The sequence below is a fragment of the Macaca nemestrina genome, chromosome 2 (assembly GCF_043159975.1).
Source record: "Macaca nemestrina isolate mMacNem1 chromosome 2, mMacNem.hap1, whole genome shotgun sequence".
Classification (NCBI taxonomy): Eukaryota; Metazoa; Chordata; class Mammalia; order Primates; family Cercopithecidae; genus Macaca; species Macaca nemestrina.
Genome location: NC_092126.1, coordinates 31,020,812 through 31,038,175, shown reverse-complemented (window position 1 = coordinate 31,038,175; position 17,364 = coordinate 31,020,812). Strand labels below are relative to the sequence as shown.

The window sequence follows — 17,364 nt, the reverse complement described above, 5'->3', positions numbered from 1 at the left end:
TTTTTTCCTTTTCCTGTTTGAATGATGGGGACACAGTTGGCCAGTTCTTTGATACTAAGCTGTGACAATCACCATCCTTGCTTGAAGAAGTCCTTGCTTCTTTGTATCTCTCATTTGGCTTGACATCAAAGCTGAAAAAGGTTACTGATGACGGTATGAACCTTTTCAGTATGCAAATTATGTAATGGCACAAACGACTTTATATCAGTATAATAAAGTTCTTAACGGTTCATTTTTATCGCTGCCTGTTCAATATGTCAAGCTGTAAAATAGAATATTTTAATTTACAGGAATGACTCAGATCTTGAAGAATGAATTTGAAAATACTGAATTCCAAAGTGCAAACTCTGCCATAGGGTGTGGACTTCTTGAGGACAGGGGTTGTATCCTGTAGGTGAGGTATCCCTGGTTTCCACACAGGGACTGCCTGTAGTAGACCCCAGTGATGATTAAAGATACATTATGAAGGCGTAAATAAATGCCTACCTTGGCCTTTAAACTTGTGATGTTTACCATTTTTTAAGAACTGTACAAGTTGATAAATACTGTTTGACTAACCTTAAGAAGCCAGTACACTTTTTAAGAGACATGTTGGTTATATTTTAAATAAGTATAACTTACCAAAATATGGTGGGTTTTGAGTTATACAAATAATCCAACCTACATATATTTAGTTACTATAAAATAATTACTAGGGCCGTTAGTGATAAATGCTATAAAGAAAAATAAGGCAGGCAGGTGCGGTGGCTTATGCCTGTAATCCCAGTACTTGGGAGGCCGAGGTGGGAAGATCACTTGAGCCTAGGAGTGTAAGACCAGCCTGGGCAACATAGCAAGATCCCATCTCTATAGAAAATGTTAAAAATTAGCCAGGCATGGTGGCACACACCTGTAGTCCCAGCTGCCTGGGAGATGGAGGCTAGAGGATTACTTGTGTCTAGGAGTTGGAGAGTGCACTGAGGTATGAATGTACCACTTCACTCCAGCCTGGCTGACAGAACAGACCGTGTCTCTTTAAAAAATAAATAAATAAAAAATGAGACAGAAATGAAAGGAATGGATGGGTGTTTATTACTTAAAATATGATGGTCATGTCAAATAGATGAGTAATATTATAATGCAAAATATTTGGACATTTAAATACAAATATGTAGAATTTATACTAAGGCAGATATCATAATTGTACCCATTTGAGCCATGAGGGTTGTTTCTGGCTATCCCATTTCCTTTTCATAATGATTTTAGAGCCAACAAGATTACTTCAGAGGGATCTTTTCCTAGCTTTTTGGTGAGTAAAATAATGGATCAGCTGTTCACTGATTCTTTCTCTTCTTCAAGCTTGAGCTCTTAAAACAAGCACATGCAATTTGGAATAAGAATTCAAATTTGAACATTTTAAAAACCACTAATAGAAACATAAAACTACTAGTTTTAGAGGTACTATTAGTGATGGATGGTATCAAACAAATGCTATTTTTAATTCTCACTGTATGTTTTAAACTGAATTTCATATGGAGACATTTTGGCTAAAATGAGTGAAGTGTGTAGGTGTTGAAGTTTTCTATAAGATGAAGTTGAAAATTTTGTTAAAGTGGATAACCAAAAATACAGTTTAAAACTCACATCAGATTTGCATGCATATTTGTAGCTTTTCACGCTGAAATGAACTCAGTTCAGTATTAGCTCAGGGTTCAAGTTCAGTGTTGTACTAGCCTCACTGCACTTGGAAAGTAATACTATTCGCATCTTGTTTTAATCATTATGCGGGGATGCGTGATTTTATCATTTTTCACATGCACATTTGAAGTTGAGTAGTGGAAAGTCAGATAAAAAAGCGTTTGATATCATCATATCAGCCTGTTTTAGGAGAAGAGCCTTGTGCATGAATGCAGGAGGGTGTCTAGTTGTCAGGTGTAATCTCATGTCTGAATATTCCCTTTGCAGATGATTCAGTCCCTCAAGGCGTTGATTGAAAATGCAGATGCTGTATATGAAAAGATTGTACATTGTCAGAAGGCAGGTAAGTGAAAGTTTGTTTCCTCTCTTTAAAATAAAATTAATAGCATCATATATTTTGCCCCAAAACTATTTCATTTTTTGGATGCTATATCAAGAAAATCAAATAAGAAAATTGTTTTTCTATAGCTAAAGAAAATACCAATTCAGTGGTTCTCAGCCTTAGGTAACAAACTCACCTGAGGGGACCATTCAGAATACATCAACATTGGTCTGAGGTGTGGGGCTGGGAATTAATAACGATTTTAAATTCCCAGGTGTTTCTAATGTACAGCCAAGATTGAGAAACTCTGCACTAATCTCTTCTTCAGTGTTAACTGTGTTGCCAAAGCTCCTGCTGGTCACCCATGACTCTAGTACACAGTAGAATAGGTAAGGCTTGAGCAGAGGGAGAATGGCTTCTTGTAAAGGAGATAGGTACCAGTTACAACCTCCTGACACTTTTTAACACACGGGCATTTTCAAGTGCTGATAAATTCATTAATTTAACATCCAAATGTTATACCAGATTATAAAATTCTTCTTATGTAAACAATCATCCAGTTAATTTTAGCTGTGGTAAAACCAAAAAATTCGGTATTCTGCATCGTAATAAAAATACACAAAATGGAGTTCTTTTAATTTTCTAATGTTTTGAGTGTTGATTTGGGAGATTCTAATATAAAGAATATTTTCAAGTCATAAAAAAAAAAAATCTGTCCTGACTTTCTAAGGCTTTTTGGTTGCTATTCTTTTAAACTAAGAAACTAAATCGTCTACTCTGAAAAAAAAAAAAAATCCCTTACCTCAGAAATGAACTTGTTTAAAATAGATCAAAGATAAATATATGTGTGACATTTTTTTCCAGTATCTATTGAAAGAATATTCATATTAGTGACTAATCAACAAACTCCACAATCCCCATCTTGTTTTACTAATCTTGTCAGCAAATGTTATTAGCAGAATGATCTTTCTATTTCTAGTCCTTTCCAGGCTAACTTTCCCTACAATCTACATTTAAAACAAGTTCTTCAAACACAATTTTTATCATGTCACTGTCCTGTACAAAATCATCCAGTTGCTTAGCAGGGTCTCTGGTAACAAATCTAAACTCCTAACTTCGCCAGGAGGAGTGAGGTCATCTACCAACAAGCCCACCATTTTGCCAATATTATATAAAATTTATTAAATCATCTGTTCATTCATTTAATAGATGTGTTTTGAACTTCTGTATGCATAAGGTACATGGTAGCCCTTGCATACCAAAACATGAAAAAACAATGATTGGTTACCTTCTGGAGCCTTCAAATTGAACAGGAGATATGGAAGTAAACACAGTAAATATATTGAATACTTACCGTGTGTTACTCAGGAGTCTCAGGTTGGTGTGTGAGGCACTGGGGAGACATTGGTGTTTGTGTAGAACAGGAGAGGGCCTGAGCTTTCAGGTACTGACCATAATAGCTGTGTGCAGAGAATGTCCCTGGGCAGACCTGTTGGGAGGCAGTTGACAGTAGATAAGGAAGGTGCTTCTGGAGAGTGAGGAAGGAAGGGAAGGGATGGTGAGCCATCCACCCTCTGCTTTGGGCTGCCTGTCCCCATTCCCTGTGTTTTTACTTAATCAGATTTTCACATACCACTCATCTGCTGAGACTTCTTTCTCTGTCCTCTCTGCCAATCTGTACTTTCTTCTTTTTCAATTATCTCAACAGTCTTCTAGGAGACCTTTCAAGATTCCAGGATTTATGTTACCTAAAGCATTCTATTGAGCCCTTTAAACCTTTAATTTGCTTCAGTTGGTAGGGCTTCTTCAGTTATTGTGTATTTTATTAATGCATTCCATCTTGTAAACAGGATAATAACCTCCTAAAGCACTAAGATTGTATATCAAGTTGCTCTCTGTATCTTACGCGTGACATCTGTTCTAACATTCTGCGCAGAGTAGTTGCCCAAATATTAACTGACTAAATATGATTTGATTTTAATTATTTGATTCCATTCAATGCATGTATTGCTATGAAAATTATGACCTTTGTGGAATTTGAAAAACGAACTGTTTATCAGAAAAAAAAACTATTCAACGATTTGAGTTATTGTCAATTCACTGGTTTATGAAATTTGATAATTTTGAGTATAATGTGGCTTTCTGTTTATGTTTGATTTCAGTAAGAGATACATGTGCTTGTACTTAAAAAGCTGAAGAATCTTATCTATTAGGGATTTTGATTAGGATGGGGGAAGAATAACCACTGTGTAATGGTTCAAGTTGCTCTGGGTTTAAAGATCTTTAGAAGCATATAAAGATTATCTTTTGGTTTCACAGTTACTGCTGAACGCCTACACAGCCCTTCTGTTATACCAAGTACTTATTTTAGAGTCCCTTGATCTTTTGTTTCTCATGTTTACAATTATGGTAAGGACATATAGTCATTAGTCATATGAAGAATTGCTAATTTATATTGGGCTCAAAAGCCATTTGCATAAGATCTTACTTTTGATAAGTAATTGTTACTCTGCTTGCCAACAGATATAGGTCACCAAAGTGCTGCAAGAAAGGATTATTTTTGATGTATTTCAAATGTTAAAGCACAAACATACATTTTTATTAGTTAAAACCTCATTTAAATAATTGAATGGAAATAAAGAGTCAGACCTCCACCTCCAAACACGTTAAAAAGCATCCCCAGTTCAGAAGGGTTCAGGCTTCTGGCTGTGTAATCTATTTTTTACATAGGGACATGCGTATGCTGATGTTAGTACTGGGAAGAGGAAGCGTGGCAGGAGAGGAGTGCTGAGAAGTGAAGACCTCCAACCAAGGTAGGCTAGGAACCTATGCATCCCAGTAGTGGAGGACCCAAAGGGACTGCGGAAAGAGCAGTGGGAACAACTCAGAGATGCGCAGTTGGAGGCAGCCTGCCTGCATAGTCCTCTCTGTTAAGAAGAGAATGCGGTAGCAGAGAGAGTTGGGGTAAAAGAGAAATTTTAGTAATAAAACCATGTTGCTAGGATTATAAACGACCCAGTGAAGAGGAAGACATTAATAGATGAGACAGAGGTTCAGGATGAAAGATGTGAGGTCAGGAATGAAGTACAGTCATGAAACACTTGACCTTAGAAAGGGAGAAAGGCTCCTCGTCTGAGATAACACAGAAAGCCGTGACATTTAGAAAAATTCTGAAAAAGAGAGGAGTGTTTTCCATTGATGAGGTAAACAAGGAAGTGGTGTCATAGGAGAACACCAACTTCGGGGGTGAGGAAGTGAAAGCGGGGATTCAAGACAGGGGCAAGAGTATGGGGACTTTGCTCAGAGTCAGAGATCAGCAGTGCCAGCCAAAGGGACTGATTAAATATCAGATCCTGCTGGGGTGATGGGATGCGTGAGTCTGGGCCGCCATGGGAGTGAGAAGTGATGTGGCCATATAAGAATGGGTCTTTATAATTCAAACACATGCATACACGTTCTCAAGTAGGGGATTGGTAAGGAACACCAGCAGGAGAGCTGAACAGGAATCTGCAGAGGGAGAAACATCATGAAAGTTCATTTGTTAGACATGTATAAAAGTTGGGAAAAGATGTGTCAAATTCTTTCAGGGCAAAAGTCTTTTCCACTTTCTAACACCTATGTCTTTTTCTCTTTCAATGCCAAAACTGTAACCCATTTTTGGAGTATAATTTCCTTTCTAGTCGCTGAATTGGTATGCTTAATAAAGGATAGGAAGATGATCAAGAAGGAAACCCAAACTGCTTTCCCTCAGTGAGCTAGGTGTTTCTGTCAGGTGATTTTAAATGGAAAATAAATTGTTCTCTGGAGGAGGAAAAAAGCAAATCAATGACATCCTGTTAAAGATGATGAATTAACAAATGCTTTTAATCTCCACTCTAAAACCTCATTAAAATGACAGTAAAGGTGTTTTTTTTGTTTTGTGTGTGTGTGTGTGTGTGTGTGTGTTTTAAAGCCACAAATCCATAAGGACAAAGAAAACGGGAGCAACAAAATTCTAGAAACTGAGTAACAGCTGAACAAGTGATAATTGGCTTAGCTACCCACTCAGGAACCTGAATCTAAAGCTGGTCGTGGGGGGCCTGACACAGCCTGACTCACAGGCCAGGCACCAGCTCAGATCTAACCTGGTGACCGGGTACCTCTGGGAACTGGGATAAAGCTAGTGATAAAAGAGAGAAACTGTCTGGAAGCTGGATTAATTAACACTTAGATTTCTGTGTCCTGACAGTAGGGAGGTTAAAAATAGCAAAATTCCCATCCTTCATATGGGGAATTTAATAAATGATGCTTGAAAAACAATTCTAAGTAAACAATATAAGCATGTTACTTAGAAATATGAACATAAATACTTAAGAAGGGAAATAATCAGCTAAAGGTGTTGAATGTGACTGCTTCTAGGGAGGGAGAATTGTGGACAATTATTTGGTTCTTTATGTACATGCATAATTCTAGTAAAAATAAAAACTAAATTTGAAGAAAAAAAAAAGGAAGGAATCAAGGGACAAAAGCTGCCGCAGGAACTGAGGATGTTCCCAAAGATGTGATCCCACACCCACAAGGCCTGGGACAGTGTCAGGTTGCAGAGGGGCGGAGAGCCTGCAAAGGACCCCTGCTGGCTTCCCTGTGTTCATGGGCATGCCCCAGGCAGAGGTGATGCCTGCATGCCTGGGAGGATGAGAGCCTGGTTCCTCTTTTGGCAGGAGAATCTGTTCTGTGCACTTTCAGAATGACTGTTAAGAGGGAGGATCAAACTAAATGAAAGATGACCCAGCCCTCCCCAGACCGCTTTAAATGGAAGCTTCTTTGCTAAAAGCTCCAACGTATTTTCATGCATGGCCAGGGTTGCATCATCACTGAGTAAAGTGGGATCGAAGAAGATAACTTTCCTAATAATAAAAGCTTCAATTACCCTTCATTTTAATCAATTTAATGGGAAATTTTCAGTGGATCTTATACATCCCTGCTTTCTTAAATTTGATTTGCCAAAAATAATTTGAACATTTGTTTTGAAGACCCAGGATCATCTTGAGATGCTGCAGTTTAATGCAGTGATTTCTTGAAGTCTTTAAGTTTGGAGACCCCTTCACCTGCACACACAGCAGCCTGCCTGCTGTGACTGTTCAGATCTGGACATGGTGTTAATAGTTTAATTCCATCTCCTTTCATTAAACTCTCACTTCCTACTACTTTGTACTGTATTTCTAACTGTCTGTTTGTATACCGCTCTTTTTTTTTGCTCTTATATTTGCTGCTTCCAGTCTGCTGAGCTGTTGATGTCTCCCCTGTGACCAAGCGATTTATCTTACATAAAAGAGGATGAGGCCCCAACACACTCCTGCATGGGGAAAACCGGCAGAATGTCAGGCCAGACCTACATTACCTGGATTTAATTGCTCAGAGACTTTTTTTTTTTTTTCCAAACTCCTCATATCTCAGTGTGCTCCTAGGAGCTGAGGTTATCAGATAAGTAAGCCATCACCATCTGTCACTTGGTTCATGCACATCATCTTGCCCAACATAGTAAAGAAAATCATCTGCGAGATTCATTCTGAAAGCACTTCACAAGTGTTCTGTTTGAAAATACAATTGACCCTTGGACAACACAAGTTTGAACAGCATGGGTCCACATATATGTGAGTTTTTTCAATAAATATACTGAGACATTTTTTGGAGGTTGGCAACAATTTGAAAAAAGACATGAACCATGTAGCATGGAAATATCAAAAAATTTAAGAAGATAGGCCACAAATGCATAAAATATATGTAGGTACTAGTCTATTTTATCGTTTACTGCCATAAGATATGCACAAATCTGTTATAAAAAGTTAAAATTTATCAAAACTTATGCACACACTTAAAGCCCATACATGACATCATTCACAATTAAGAAAAATGTAAACAAATGTAAGATACACTGTTAACTCATAACTACTAAAATTAACTGCAAAACATACTTTGCTACTGTAATAATTTCATAGCCACCTCCTGTTGCTGTTGTGGTGAGCTCAAGTGTTGGGAGTATCTGCTTAAAACGCTGTGTGATGCTAATCATCTCTGACTGAGCAGTTTATCATTCCAGTAAATTGCATTCCCAGTAAAAAGTGATCTCTCATAGTTATGGCATATTATTCATCATGTTTAGTGCAATACCATAAACCTCGAGTAACACCATGGGACCTATATGAAGTGCCACTGGTGATACTGTAAGTGCTCCCAACAAGCAGAGAAGAGTCATGACATTTCAAGAAAAAGTTGAATTGCTTAGTATATACCATAGATTGAAGTGTGCAGTTGACTGCCATTTCAGGATAAATGAATCCAGCATAAGGACTGTTCTAAAAAAAAAGAAAAGAAGGCCGGGCGTGGTGGCTCAAGCCTGTAATCCCAGCACTTTGGGAGGCCGAGGCGGGCAGATCACAAGGTCAGGAGATCGAGACCATCCTGGCTAACACCGTGAAACCCCGTCTCTACTAAAAAAATACAAAAAACTAGCCGGGCGTGGTGGTGGGCGCCTGTAGTCCCAGCTACTTGGGAGGCTGAGGCAGGAGAATGGCGTGAACCCGGGGGGCAGAGCTTGCAGTGAGCCGAGATTGTGCCACTGCACTCCAGCCTGGGGCACAGAGCAAGACTCCGTCTCAAAAAAAAAAAAAAAAAAAAAAAAAGAAAAGAAAATTCATGAAGCTATTGTTGCAGCCATACCAGCAGGTATGAAAACCTTGCACTTCTTTTGCAAAATTTTTTTATCTCACATTGAAAATATAGCTTTTAGATGGGTACAGGATTGCTATACAAAAGGCACACCTATAGACTAATATGATTCAAGAAACAGTGAAGTCATTATATGACAATTGAAAGTAAAGGATCCAAAGCTGGAGAATTTAATGCCAGCAAAGGATGGTTTGATAATTTTAGAAAGAGGTTTGGCTTAAAAAATGTCAAGGTAATAGGTGAAACAGCTTCTGTCAACCAACAGGCAGCAGGCAAGTTCCCAGATGCCATTAAGAAAGTCATTGAGTCAAATTATCCTTGTTAGCAGATGGTATGATCTTACGTTTGGAAAAGCCTAAAGAATCCACCATAAATCTGTTAGAACTGATAAACAAATGCAGTAAAGCTGTAGGATACAAAATAAGCATGCAAGAATCAGTAGCATTTCCATATGCCAACAGTGAACAATTTGAAATTAAAAAGTAATCCCACTTAAATTAGCCCCAAATAAAATTAAATACCTAGGAATTAACTTAAAGAAGTGAAACATCTCTACAATGAAAACTATAAAACACTAATGAAAGAAAGAGGGTACACATAAAAAACTGGAAAGATATTCCATGTTCATGGATTGGAAGAATCAATATTTTTAAAATGTCCATACTACCCAAAGCAATATACAGATTCAATACAGTCGCTATCAAAATACTAGTGGCATTCTTCGTGGAAATTGAAAAACAAATCCTAACATTTATATGGAACCCCTAAAGACCCAGAATATTCAAAGCTATCTGGAGCAAAAAGAACAATACTGGAGGAATCATATTATTTGCCCTCAAATAATACTGCAGAGCTATAGTAATCAAAATTGCATGGTACTGGTATAAAAGCAGACACATAGACCAATGAAACAGAATAGAGAATCCAGAAACAAATCCACACATCTACAATGAACTCATTTTCCACAAGGGTGTCAAGATTATACAGTGAGGAAAACACAGTGTCTTCGGTAAATGGTGCAGGGAAAACTGGATATCCATATGCAGAATGAAACTAGACCACTATCTCTCTCCTTATACAAAAACCAAATCAAAATTTAAATCTATGACATCAAACTGTGAAACTACTACAAGAAAACATTGGGGAAATTTTCCAGGCATTGGATTAGGCAATGATTTCTTGAGTAATACCCCACATGCACAGGTAACCAAAGCAAAAATGAACAAATGGGATCACATCAAGTTAAAAGGCTTCCACACAGTAAAGGAAACAAACAACAAAATGGAGAGAAAACCCACTGAATGAATGGGACAAGGAATTAATAACCAGATTATATAAGGAGCTCAAACAACTCTGTAGGAAAAAGTGTCTAATAATACAATTTTAAAATGGGCAAAAAGTTTAATAGGAATTTCTCAAAAGATGACACACAAATGACAAACAGGCATATGAAAAGGTGCTCAATATCATTGATCCTCAGAGAAATGCAAATCAAAACTAAATGAGATATCATCTCACTGCAGTTAAAATGGCTTTTATCCAAAAGTCAGTCAATAACAAATTCTGGTGAGACTGTGAAGAAAAGGGAACCCTCATACATTGTTGGTGGGAATGTAAATTAGTACAACCATTATGGAGAGCAGTTTGAAGGTTCCTCAAAGAGCTAAAAATAGAGCTACCATACGATCGAGCAATCCCACTGCTGCATGTATACCCAAAAGAGAGGAAATCAGTATATCAAATAGATACCTGTACTCCCATGTTTATTGCAGCATTGTTCACACTAGCCAAGATGTGGAAGCAACCTAAGCATCTACCAACAGTTGAGTGGATAAAGAAAATGTGATACTTATACTCAATGCAGTGCTATTCAGCCATAAAAAAGAATGGAATCCTATCATTTGCAACATGGATGGAACTGGAAAGTCATTATGTTAAGTGAAATAAGCCAAGCACAGAAAGACAAACATCACATGTTCCCAATTATTTGTGGAATCTAAAAATCAAAATAATTGAATTTATGGGGATAGAGAATGGAAAGATGGTTACCTGAGGCTGGGAAAGGCAATGGGAGGTCAGGGTTGGGGAGGTGGGGATGGTTAATGCGTACCAAAAAAAAAAAGTTAGAAAGAATGAGTAAGACCTAGTATTTGATAGCACAACAGGGGTGCTGTAGTCAATAATAATTTTATTGTACATTTTAAAACAATGAAAAGAGTATTATGGAATTGTTTGTAACACAAATGATAAATGCTTATTAAGTGGATAGATATCCCATTTTCCATTATTATGCTTTACATGCCTGTATCAAAACATGTCATGTACCCCATAAGTATATATACCTACTGTGCACCTATAAAAATTTAAAATAAAAATAAAATTTAAAAAACCATTGAGGAGAAAGGATATCTGCCTGAACAGGTGTTTAATGCAGCTATACCCTGTTCTAGGGAGAAAAAAAACGTCACAGAGGACATTTGTTAGTAAGGAAGAGAAGCAAGCACCAGGATTTAGGGCAGGAAAGGATAGGCTAACTATTGTTTTGTGCAGATACAGTCAGGTTTATGATCAGGACTACCCCTATCTATAAAGCTGCTAATGCCCAAGCCTTAAAGGGGAAAGATAAACACCAGCTGCCAGTCTTTTGGTTGTACAACACAGAGGCCTGAACAACAAGAGCTTCTTCTGTATTAGTTTCATTGATGCTTTGTTCCTGCAGTCAGGAAGTACCTTGCCAGTAAAAGAATGCCTTTTAATGTTCTTTTGATATTGGACAATGCCCTTGGCCACCCAGAACCCCATGAGTTCAACACTGAAGGCGATGAAATATGGTCTATTTTCCCCCAAGCACAATATCTCCAAGTCAGCTTGTAGATTAAAGGGTCATAAGTACCTTAAAACTCATTACAGAGGATGCTGTATGGAAAGGATTGTTAATGCTGTAGAAGAGAACCCCTGATAGAGAGGACATCATACATGACTAGAAGGATTCGAAATACTGTTGAAGATACCATTATTGTTAAGAAAAATCCATGAAAGTCATCAAGTCCAAAACAATAAATTCCTACTGGAGAAAACTGTCCAGATGTTCACAGGATTTATAACAGAGCTGCTGAAAGAAATCATGAAAGAGATTGTGAATATGGCAAAAAAAAAAAAGTTGGGGGGTGAGGGGTTTTAGGTTATGGATTTTGGGGAAAATCAAGAGCTCATGGACACCACACCAGAGGAATTAGCAGAAGATAACTTGACAGAGATGAGTGTTTCCAAACCAGTGCCAGACAATGAGGAAGATGTAGAAGAAGCAGTGCCAGCAAATAAATTGACATCAGACAATCTGGCAGAAGCGTTCCTATTATTCAAGACTGCTTTTGACTTCTTTTATGACAAAGATCCTCCTATGATACTGGCACTGAAACTAAAGCAAAAAGTGGAAGAAGGACTGGTACTGTATGGAAGCATTTTTAGAGAAGCAAAAAAGCAAAAAAGACAGAAATTGCAGTGCATTCCTGTAAAGTTACACTGAGTGTGCCTGCCTCTCCTGCCTTTCCTTCTGCCTCCTCCGCCTCTTCTGCCTCTGCCACCTCTGAGACAGCAAGACCAACCCCTTCTTTCCTTCGTTATCCTCAGTATATTCAGCTAGAAGATGATGAGGATGAAGACCTTTATGATGATCCACTTCCACTTGATAAATAGTAAATATGTTTTCTCTTCCTCATGGTTTTCTTAATGTTTTCTTTTCTTTAGCTTACTTTATTTTAAGAATATAGTATATAATACATATAATATACAAAATATGTATTAATCAACTGTTTATGTTACCAGTAAACATCCGTCAGGTCCAAAGTAGGCTATTATTAGTAAACTTTTTGGGGAGTCAAAAGTTACATGCAGATTTTTGACTGCATGCAGGGTCAATGCCCCTAATACCCCTGTTGTTGAAAGGTCAATTATATTTGCAAAAGGAAACCCGAGAGCCTTATAACTTTTTGTTTTGTATTAGTCTGTTCTCGTACTGCTATAAAGAAATAGCTGAGACTGGGTAATTTAGAAAGAAATGGGCTCATGGTTAATTGGGTTATGGTTCCACAGGCTGTACAGGAAGCATGATGCTAGCGTCTTCTCAGCTTCTGTGTAGGTCTCAGGAAACTTACAATCATAGCGGAAGGTGAAGGGGAGGCAGGCCTATCTTACATGGCTGGATCAGGAGGGTTGGAGGAGGTGATGCACTCTTTTAAACAACCAGATCTCATGAGAACTCAAAAGGGGGGATGGTGTTGAACCATTCGTGAGAACTCTGCCCCCATGATTCAGTCACCTCCCACCAGGCTCCACCTCTAGCACTGGGGATTATGTTTCAACATTAGATTTGGGTGGGGACACAGATTAAAACCATTTATTCTACTCTGGCCCCTCCCAGATCTCATGTCCTTCTCACATTTCAAAATATAATCATCCCTTCCCGATAATCCCCCGAAGTCTTAACTCATTCCAGCATTAGTTCAAAAGTCCAAAGTTTCATCTGAACAAGGCAAGTCCCTTCCACCTATAAACCTGTAAAATCAAAACAAGTTACTTCCAAGTTACAATGGGGATATAGGGATTGAGTAAGTAATCCCGTTTCAAAAGGGAGAAATCAGCCAAAAGAAAGGGGCTACAGGGAGCAGTGTCCAGGGGCTGTACAGAGCAGCTGGGCCCTGGACTTGGTCCATGAAACCATTCTTCCTGCCTAGGCCTTGGGTCTGTGATAGGAGAGGCTGCCAGGAAGGTCTCTGAAATACCTTTCAGGCCTTTTCTCCATTGTCCTGGCTATTAGCATTTGCCTTTTATTTATCAAATTTCTGCAACCTGCTTGAATTCCTCTTCTGAAATGGGCTTTTCTTTTCTGCCACATGGCCAGGCTGCACATTTTTCCAACTTTTATGCTCTGTTTCCCTGTTAAATATAAGTTCCAGTTTCAGGTCATTGCTCTGCTTGTGCATGTGAGCATAGGTTGTTAGAAGCAGCCAGGCTACATCTTGAATACTTTGCTGCTTAGAAATTTCTTCTTCCAGATATCCTAAATCATCACTCTCAAGTTCAGGGTTCCACAGATCCCTAGAGCAGGGACACAATGCAGCCAGACTCTTTGCTAAAGCATAGCAAAAGTGACCTCTACTCCAGTTCCCAGTAAGTTCCTCATTTCCATCTGAGACCTCCTAAGCCTGGACTTCATTGTCCATATCACTATCAGTATTTTGGTCGTAACAATTTAACAAGTCTCTAGGAAGTTCCAAACTTTCCCTCATCTTCCTTTCTTTTTCTGAACTCTCCAAACTGTTCCAACCTTTGCCCATTACCAGTTCCAAAGCTGCTTCCACATCTTCAAGTGTCTTTCCAGCAATGCCCTGCTTCTCAGTATCAGTTTCTGTTTTATGAGGCTTCAGGAAACTTACAATCATGGTGAAAAGCAAAGCGGGAGCAGGCATCTTCACATGGCCCGAGCAGGAGGAAGAGAGGGGGAGGTGCCACACATTCTTAAACAACCAGATCTCATGAGAATTTACTCACTGTATACTACCAAGGTGGGATGGTACTAAACCATTTATGAGAATGCTACCCTCATGATCCAATTACCTCCCACCAGGACCCACCTCCAGCATTGGGGATTATATTTCAACATGAGATTTGGATGGGGACACAGATCCAAATCCTCTCAGTTCTCATTTATGTCAGAATGTTTCTCAGCTCTGTTTTACAAAAGTGAAAGGTTCTTTCCTGGGAATTCAGAGACCCATGTTCTGGTGCCCTCTGTACCATGTCTTGCTGTGTGACTTTAGTTTAGTCACTTGACCCCTCTCTGCCCCATTTTCCTTCTTCTAAGTGGCAGTGGATTATGTGATTCCCTGATGGCCCTATGCCTTCTAAATTACAGTGAACTAAGATCAGTTACATAAACAGCAGTTTGAGAATGGCTGGATTACAGTTACTGAAAAAGATTAAACAAGTCATCCCATACAATGTTACAAGACACATAAATTGTAACCCATCATCATTAGTTTCAAGGAGTAAAGTTAACACTTAACTCTGAAGGTGAAAAGCCAACCTTTCTGAAGATGAGACACAGGAAACCTGCATCAGACTCCCATACCCCATTTGAAATCTGCAACATCTTTTCTCTTAAAGACTGGGTATTGAACCACCACATCTTCTTCTAGGCATTTACTAATTAATTAATAATTAGTGAAGTCAAGGGAAGAAAAGAAGTAACAGCGTCCTCAGTGGCCTCTTTCTCATTTTAATTCCCTCACAAGGGACCTTCATCACTGATAAGGGATGGCAGAGGAAATGACCACAAAGACAACAACTAGGCCAACTCATTCAGAGCAAAAACTTCACAATAAGCAACTGGTGTCTAGAAACCCGTCTCACCACACCCCAACCGTCCCTGTAACCTTCACCCTAATTCTGCTCTAAGATTCCCACATCATCTATTCACAGTCATGCAAAGAAAAGAAAGATTCCCACATCAACTTTCACACTAATGCTATTTTTCATATGTGTGGTCAGAATCTCCCGGGAATGCTTGTTGAAAATGCAGTCTCTTTATATCATTCCCAAAATATTGACCATTTGGGAGTGGGACTCAGGAATTTGCATTGTGGTGAGCACATTCAGGTTTTGAGAACTTCTCTTTTGAGGGTGGAGCAGAGCAGGCCCTCTTCTGAGTTCATACTCTTTCCCTAAGCCTCTCTCCTCTGTCTCGCACAGGGACAGTGTGAGTGACTGCTCTGACTCAGACATGCACCAGCTGTGTGATTGAGGGACAGCCAAATTATCTTTCTAGAGCAGCATAGAACATGGCTTTCACCAGTGACATTTCCCCTGTGCCACAAATGAAGGGGAGGGAAGTTTGGGGGATACTTGCCTTTCCTGGGGTACCTGTTCTGTGATTAAATCCCAACACTGTGCTCTCTTGTCACATCTTCCTCCCTCCTTCCTTTGTAAACCCGTAGAGTCTCTGAAAGCATCCCCTTGTATTTAAATAGCAATTCTCAGGGTCATCTCAGCAGGTGTTCTGCTGAAGAGGGGTCAGGAGTAACTCTCAGGCTATTTTTAACTCTGGCACTTGCGTAAATAAACCACTTGGTTATGAGAATTCCCATTATAATTGCTTATTAAAACTGAGAAGAACTATAAGTAAAGTCCACAGACAAAATGAATCACCTTTCTCATACAAATACCAGAAGGTTATGTATATACATACATATGTGTGTATATTAGGTATCCTTACGTTTAATATAAAGTGATTTGGCCCAGATTATCTCTAAGGCTTTTCCAGCTCTCTAATTCTGTGGTCTACAAATACTATAGTATATTATAAATATATAAGGGATTGTAAAAGGGAATATATAAATAATTGAATAAAAGTGAACAAATGCATTCTAAGAATGTTTTAACAGTATTTAGAGGTAAACTTTCTTATAAGAATAAAGAATATAAAGCAACTTTAATCTGTGTTCTTTTATTATAGGTCACTGTATTCTCATAGGTCAGTGCTGTGTCAATAACATATTAACATATTACATTAAAAACACAGTCATGCATTTGTGGAATTTGTTTCATGACAAGTTATTATACTAATTACTTATTGGAGATGCAAAAAAATGATGATAATGTTTCTACCATCATGGAAAGTTATAATAAAACACAACCAAGTGAGTGGTATAGATAACAGGTATAAATGAAATTTGAAGAAAGGAGCAGTCTCAGAGTCTTTTGTTGTTAGGAAAGGAGGCCAAGCTTGAACTAGGGGCTTGAGGGAATGCAGGATTTGTATAAGTTAAGCAGAAGGAACAAGGCATTTTAGATGGGCCAAAGCTTAGCAGACTTTATCATCAAGATGTACTTTCAGTGCACATGAAATGTATTGTCCTGGCTGAAGGGAAATATTTGCTTTTCAGGAAACAGTAAAAATTAGGATTGGAAATACAGGCTGGACTCAATGAAGGAAGCCTTTTAATTCAAGTCTAAAACATTTGGGATTGATTTTTTTTAAGCCAACATTTACTAAAGCCTAATTCATGCAACACTAGTCATGTTCCTTGGGCAAAGGACTTCATCATCACATTTTTATAATGCACCTTATCCCCTTTGGAGATTCTCAGTACACATTATCATGCTAAATATCCTCCAGTTTAACTCAGCATTTCTCAAACTTATTTGGTGATAAAGCCCTTGTCTCAAGTTCTATCTGTCAATTTCTTAAATACTTCGGGAAACTGTTACAAGCAGTGAGGTCACTAGATAGTTTAGGACTCACTCAGGAACTCAGTGATTGATTCTGTCTCTTGTGCCCTCCGTGTTCATATACTACTCCCAGCAACAGAATGTGGATGCCTGAAGTATTCGTTTAGAAAAAAGTTGGTTGTGAAGGTCTGTTTCAAGTGTGACACATATGAGATCACAGCAGGATGGTCAAATGGAAATAGCTAGTAAGTTGTCAAAACAATTAGAGTGAAGCTTCGGATGGAGATCAGGCCTACAGATAGAATTGGCTGTCTTCCAAATAGAAGGGCCACTTGAGTGAATGAGTTATCTGTTGTGCCCATCACTTGTTGTCTGTGTTCCTCCTACTGGACTGGAAACTCCTTGAGGGGAAGGGACCTTTGTTTGTT

General features: G+C 38.5%; 1 protein-coding gene across 1 annotated transcript in view; it reads left to right on the top strand.

Moving 5' to 3' along the window:
* The window catches only part of LOC105490425 (phospholipase C like 2), a 194,495-nt gene that overhangs the window by 144,081 nt on the left and 33,050 nt on the right, over nucleotides 1-17,364 (top strand). Inside the window, exon 4 of the mRNA XM_011756026.3 lies at nucleotides 1,945-2,020. Within this exon, the coding sequence (XP_011754328.1) occupies nucleotides 1,945-2,020 (76 nt within the window). The remainder of the gene's footprint in view (nucleotides 1-1,944; nucleotides 2,021-17,364) is intronic.